This window comes from Bidens hawaiensis, unplaced genomic scaffold (genome assembly GCF_021521415.1).
Source record: "Bidens hawaiensis isolate Kalapana, Puna unplaced genomic scaffold, B.hawaiensis_p1.1 tig00005453_1, whole genome shotgun sequence".
In the NCBI taxonomy this organism is placed as follows: domain Eukaryota; kingdom Viridiplantae; phylum Streptophyta; class Magnoliopsida; order Asterales; family Asteraceae; genus Bidens; species Bidens hawaiensis.
The window spans coordinates 924300-930227 of NW_027491347.1; the positions used below are offsets into that span (position 1 = coordinate 924300).

Here is a 5928-nt window from a genome sequence, read left to right on the forward strand (position 1 = left end):
TCAACTTTAGGAGGGCTATATCAAAGGTGACAAAACCAAGCATATTTCGCCAAAGTTCTTTTTCACACATGATTTGCAAAAGAGTGGAGATGTTATCATCCAACAAGTTCGTTCCAGCGACAATTTAGCGGATTTGTTTACCAAATCACTCCCGACGTCAACATTTAAGAAACTGGTTCATAGGATCGGGATGCGTCGACTCAAAGAGCTTAACCGATTCTCATCAGGGGGAGAAAATACGCGCTGCACTCTTTTTCCCTTAGCTAAGGTTTTGTCCCACTGGGTTTTCCTGGCAAGATTTTTAATGAGGCAGCATAAAGCGTATGAAGTTGATAATCAAGGGGGAGTGTTATTAATATAGATATTATTATGTTTCTTATTATGATTATCAACCACCAAATATAGATTGGCTTGTTCCTTAAGTTTTCCTCCTCTTATAAATACCAATTGGTATTTCATTGTATGACACACCAATTAATAATATAAACTTGTTCTCTCCCTAATTCTCTTCTCATCTTATTGCTAGTAGGCTTGTTATAAAACAAGTTTCATTTATTTAATTTGTGTAAAAAGAAATTCATGATGAATTTAACTGTAAGTTATAACTCTGACATAAGTGCTTATTGAATTGATACTTGAATACATTTTTAATGATTGTTAAGCTAACTTCATGGTTCCAGACTTCCGGGGGATTTCAAAACTGATGGGCTAATTGAACTTGGTTGGGCTTATCACATGGGCTAAAAACAATATGGCAACACTGCAACAGTAGACAACCTTGGGAAGTTGGCAATTTGAAGGGGATCTTCTGGTTAAATGATACGTAGATAGTTAAGGCTTGAGATTTTAAGATTTCTGGTTCAAAACCTGATTCAATGTGGTTTTTCCACAGTGGTGGGTTTTCTCCTTGATGGTGTTCATGAGTAAGTCAGACTTGAAGTATCAAAATCAGTATGGATTGTTGGCATCTCGTCCCAAGAAGACTAATTCGAGTATTGGCGGTGGTTCCACGTGATGTTAAAAAAAGACGGCATGGAAATTTCAGGGGGATCGCACCATCAAAGAAGGAATGGCATGCAAGGAATTTTGGGAGTAGGCGATTGAGGAACAAAAGGAAAGAAAAGAAAAAACAAGCAGGCTAGTTGGAAGTGAGAAATCTCAAGAAAATTAAAGAAGCATGTAATTGACTTACGAGGCTAGTAGCTGATTTTTTTTTATATATATTTCGATGAACTGTAATATATATTTTATCTTTTCATTTTGTTCACGAGTATATTGTTTGATTTAACTATTTTCGGTTTTGATTTTATCATATGACTTGAATGTTATTGAGGGTTTCTGTTTAATCGTGGTCATTTATGTATATGTATAATGTTTATAAGATAAAATTGCATGCTTATTCCTCTTGCTATTATATTTGATTGATTTGGTATTCGGGTAGAATTGCATGTCTAGCTCATGTACTTTGTATCTATGATCTGATTGTGGTTAAGCTAGGAATAGGAAACCATAGAAAATAGCTTGTGATTTGTGAAATTGTCTAATTATGTCTCCAACCAATCTTGATACCGGAAGACGATAGATTGTCAATTTCATCTTGTTCATTGTATGATTAGAAATTCCGGTCTTAACAACATAGTATACTCCGAGGAAGATAGTTATTTTTCGTTTTGAAAAGTTATATAATAAAATTGTTTATTAATAATTTAATGTTGTATTTGATTTAGATTGGTAATGATTCTAGCCCAAGTGGTTGAGATGATGAATTCAAATACTTCAATTTAAAACAAAGAAGGTTTTGGGTTCAAATCTCATATGTGACTAAAAATAAGAGGTTTCAGGTTAGGCTATGGAGTTTTCTTATATATGATAGGTTTCCTCCTGAATGGGTCAGTAGCCCGTTAGTGATAAGTTATCTTTAAAAAAAATGTGAATCAAATCAAGCTACAGATTATGTTTCGTTACACCAACTCTTTTATCTCTCGTTTAATCTAATGCTATAACTAGAATGAATTGGCACCCCGGGAGCTCACCATTATCTTTTCATACACAAGAATGGAAAACTCAACCAACTAAGCGTTTCAATCTAAAATTTTTCAACAATCAAAGTGGTAATGAAAAGACCAATACTAATCGTGTGATCCTGTGATTATCCGAACATGGAAATTTTAATTGAGGGAATTAATGTATGGCGTAAGTAGGCATGTCATGCCCTTTCTTTTTTGTTTTTTTTAAACAACGATTTCAATCGTCCATGCTGACGCTCTAAGTCTGACTCACTCATGACATCATCAAAGAGGGAAATCACCATGGGAAAACTCACTTGAGTCATATTTCGAACCTGAGACCATAAGAATCTTAAGCCTTAACCATCACTCACATGTCATTTGACCACAAAACCTTTTGCAGTAGTCATGTCAACTACTTTCGTTAACCTTTTAAGCCTAGCACCTCTTATTAACTTTATATTACATCTGTACTCTTTATCATCTTATAAATCTTATCTTTGCATTTACACCTATGTTACGTGATTTTATCCATTATCAATCATCATTTAGATTTATATATGCATATTTGAAAACCACATGGTGATAGTCTTTTCATTTAGCATGATATCCGATGAGATTTGCGACTGTTCACCGTGTTTAGTTTCTTTCCAAACTGACTCCGAGTGAGAAAACATAATCCCCTATGGAGATCTGCCAATACTATCCCTAGACGGCCCTTGAGCTTCTATATGATGATTACATGTGTTATTCGGTTATTACATGTAATGTATCTTCTTGTAAAAATGTTATGGCATCAACCGTTACTAAGACCACCAGGCGCAAATCTGTACGTCTGATAGAGCAATCGGGTACCTTATGTATAACGTGGAGGCGTGCATATAGATCCCAAGAATATATAATACAGAGCATTTCACTAAGACGTTTACATTTTTTGTTAAAATCGATTGCTGCAGTCAATTAACAGAACTATGTTTGAAATACTATCATGAATTTGGGTGTTAAGTTTTCTACCAAACAAATTTGAATACATTCAATCACAAGGGAACTCACAACAAAAGAAGATCCAATATCCTAGAAGGAAACCCATACCCATTTTAGGTGGAATTTCACACATATCTCAAAACACAAATATTACAAGTTAAATCATAGGCACAAGAAAAAGAAAATGAACTTTTCATATTAACAAACTGAATCTTGATTTGCTCCAAAAACACCGTTACCTATGATCCCTCGTTGGCCAAATTCATCGAACCGTCTTTGAACAATTTCAGGCTGAGATTATTGTACCGCTCTCTCGAATATTGTCTAGAAGCTTTCCTCCAATCCGTTCCCGCCTTCATCATTGCTTCAAATTCCTCATAGCTAATCCGCCCATCCTGTAAATATTTAAAAATTAAATAGATTAGTAAAGCCTAAAATGTGATTCTTTTGAAAATAATAATAATAAATAAAATAATACAAACCTTGTCGGTGTCGACATCTCGAATAATAGCAGCAATGACTTCTTCACTATCGGATTCAATTTCACCCGCTAAAGTTTCCCTAAGCTCTTCAACTTCTATGTACCCGTTTTTATTTATATCAAAAAATTCAAACGCGTCCTTAAGATGATCATCATTTCCTATTTTCCTCAAGTGGACCGATATTGCAACAAATTCTGTATAGTTCAAGTACCCATCTTTGTCCAAATCACCCTATAATAAGATTTATAACATCTTAATTACTCGCGTGTATGAATTAAATTTTAGAAAAACAAAGAAATAATATTTTTTGACAATACTTACAGCCTCCATAAGCATTTGAAGATCTGCATCGGGTATATGATGACCAAGCTTTTGCAAACCATTTTTCAATTCCACAATGTTTATCTTCCCTTGTTTGTTAATATCCATTAAATCAAATCCTTGCTTTATTCCCGCCACTTCTTCCGTAGATAAACGCTCAGCAATTACCTGTAATTTCATCATTCATAAATCCATAAACTTCAATATAAACAAAAATAAAATTTTGTGATAAACCCAAAATCTTAAATGTTTCCAACTTTTCGTTACCTGTAATGCTCGTTTTTTGAGCTTGTTCATGAACGAGAATTGCTTCAATCTCGCTTTAACATTTTCACCTAAAGAAACGTTTGGCGCCTTTTTGGCATTTTGTATCCATGGATGATCTGTAGTACATACATCAAACAAAAATCTTAATTTTATATACATATAAAGAATATTAGGTCTTTTTTTTGAGAATGAACATTACCTAAAACTTCTTGTGCAGTAAGACGAGCGCTAGGGTCAGGATTAAGCATCTTCTTAACAAGATCAATTGCATTATCTGATACTTTGGGCCATGGATCCCTTTTAAAATTCACAACCGATCTAAGGATTGCTTGTGCAACTCCTTGTTCGGTTTCTGCATTGAAACAGATTGTACTTTAATATTAAGTTTAAAACATGATAAATACAAAATATGGCAAGTTTATAAAAACTCAAACTGACCTGCCCAAAACGGTGGGACACCACAAAGCAAAATGTACAGGATTACACCCGCACTCCAGACATCAACTTCAGGACCGTAGTTTCGTTTCAAGACTTCAGGAGCCATGTAATATGGACTGCCTACAATCTCATCAAATCTATCACCTAAAGTATATTAACCCATTCAGTGAAATGTTCAACTAAATCATAGATGTATACATTATATGGTTGTTTACGGTCTTTACCTGGTTTGAACATGACAGACAATCCAAAATCAATAACCTTCAAAGGCGACGTTTCTTTCTTGTTCGCAAACAAAAAGTTTTCGGGCTTCAAATCGCGATGTATCACACCGTTTTTATGGCACATCTAACAAAAATAATACAACGAACTTGTTACAGTTTTCAATAAATTAACCATCAATGAAACCTGAAAACAAAAATGTAACGAACTGTCACCTGAATGACTTCAACAATGGTACGCGTAACACCCGCAGCTGCCCTCTCGGTATAATGCCCCCTAGCAACGATCCGATCAAACAACTCACCCCCCTCACACAACTCCATAACCAAATGAACGGCGCCATCATCCTCATAAGTATCCTTCAAGCTGACAATATTCGGATGAGACGGCAAATGCTTCATAATCTCAACCTCTCTCCTGACATCCTCAATATCAACCCTGGTCCTCAACTTCTTTTTCGATATCGATTTACAAGCGAAAACCTCACCACTAGTCTTATCAGTACACAAATAAGTAATCCCAAATTCACCTCTACCCATCTCCTTACCAAGCACATATGTCTGCTCAATTTCATTCCCAGTTGGGTTTTCTAACACATATGGTTTGTAGCTTTTAGGTGCACCATGGTCTCCAGCAAATGGGTTTGGTTTGTTTTTACCCTTATGATTATTATTATTATTATTATTATCCGAATCGGATGTTGAAGGTGTAGCACAGCAATTACCCATGTATAACCAAACTCAAAGATTCAAAATAAAAATCTAACCTTTGCGTTGACTTTATTTTTTTGCTACAATTTGCTTCAAATTATTCCAAGATCCAAGTGGGTATTAGCAATTTGCTTCAAAAGTGTTGGAATTGAAACAGATCTTGTGATTTGGTTAAAGAAGATAAGGTTTTGAAGGGTTGAAGAAGAAGAAGAGATGAAGCAGCAACTGGCCCGTTATTGACGGAGATGGTGGAAAGGAAGAACAGTCAATGCCATGTGTTGAATATTTAATTCTAGATGCTTTTGTATTCTTGTTCACCTAAACGCTTTAAAATTATATTTTTAATGGAATGAAATTGATTTTTTATAATATTTTTTTTCTAATAGTGTCCGGGTTTTATGATTTTGTCACAGGTGAGTATTCGGGTGGGTGGGTTTTTCTTAAAACTAGAGATAACTTAAAGACGCTTAAGGGCTTCATACAACTGAGTTGGGTCAA

The 5928-nt window shown here is 34.9% G+C and overlaps 1 protein-coding gene across 1 annotated transcript; it reads right to left on the reverse strand.

Moving 5' to 3' along the window:
- Nucleotides 1–3012: 3012 nt before the first annotated feature.
- Nucleotides 3013–5695, reverse strand: LOC143629777 (calcium-dependent protein kinase 7-like). Its single transcript, XM_077098957.1, has 8 exons — nt 4936–5695; nt 4723–4846; nt 4499–4642; nt 4260–4412; nt 4061–4176; nt 3794–3961; nt 3473–3703; nt 3013–3385 (listed from the first exon to the last, which is right to left on the reverse strand). Exons 1-8 carry the CDS (start codon nt 5446–5448, stop codon nt 3230–3232), a joined length of 1605 nt encoding a protein of 534 aa, XP_076955072.1. The 5' UTR covers nt 5449–5695; the 3' UTR covers nt 3013–3229.
- Nucleotides 5696–5928: the final 233 nt, after the last annotated feature.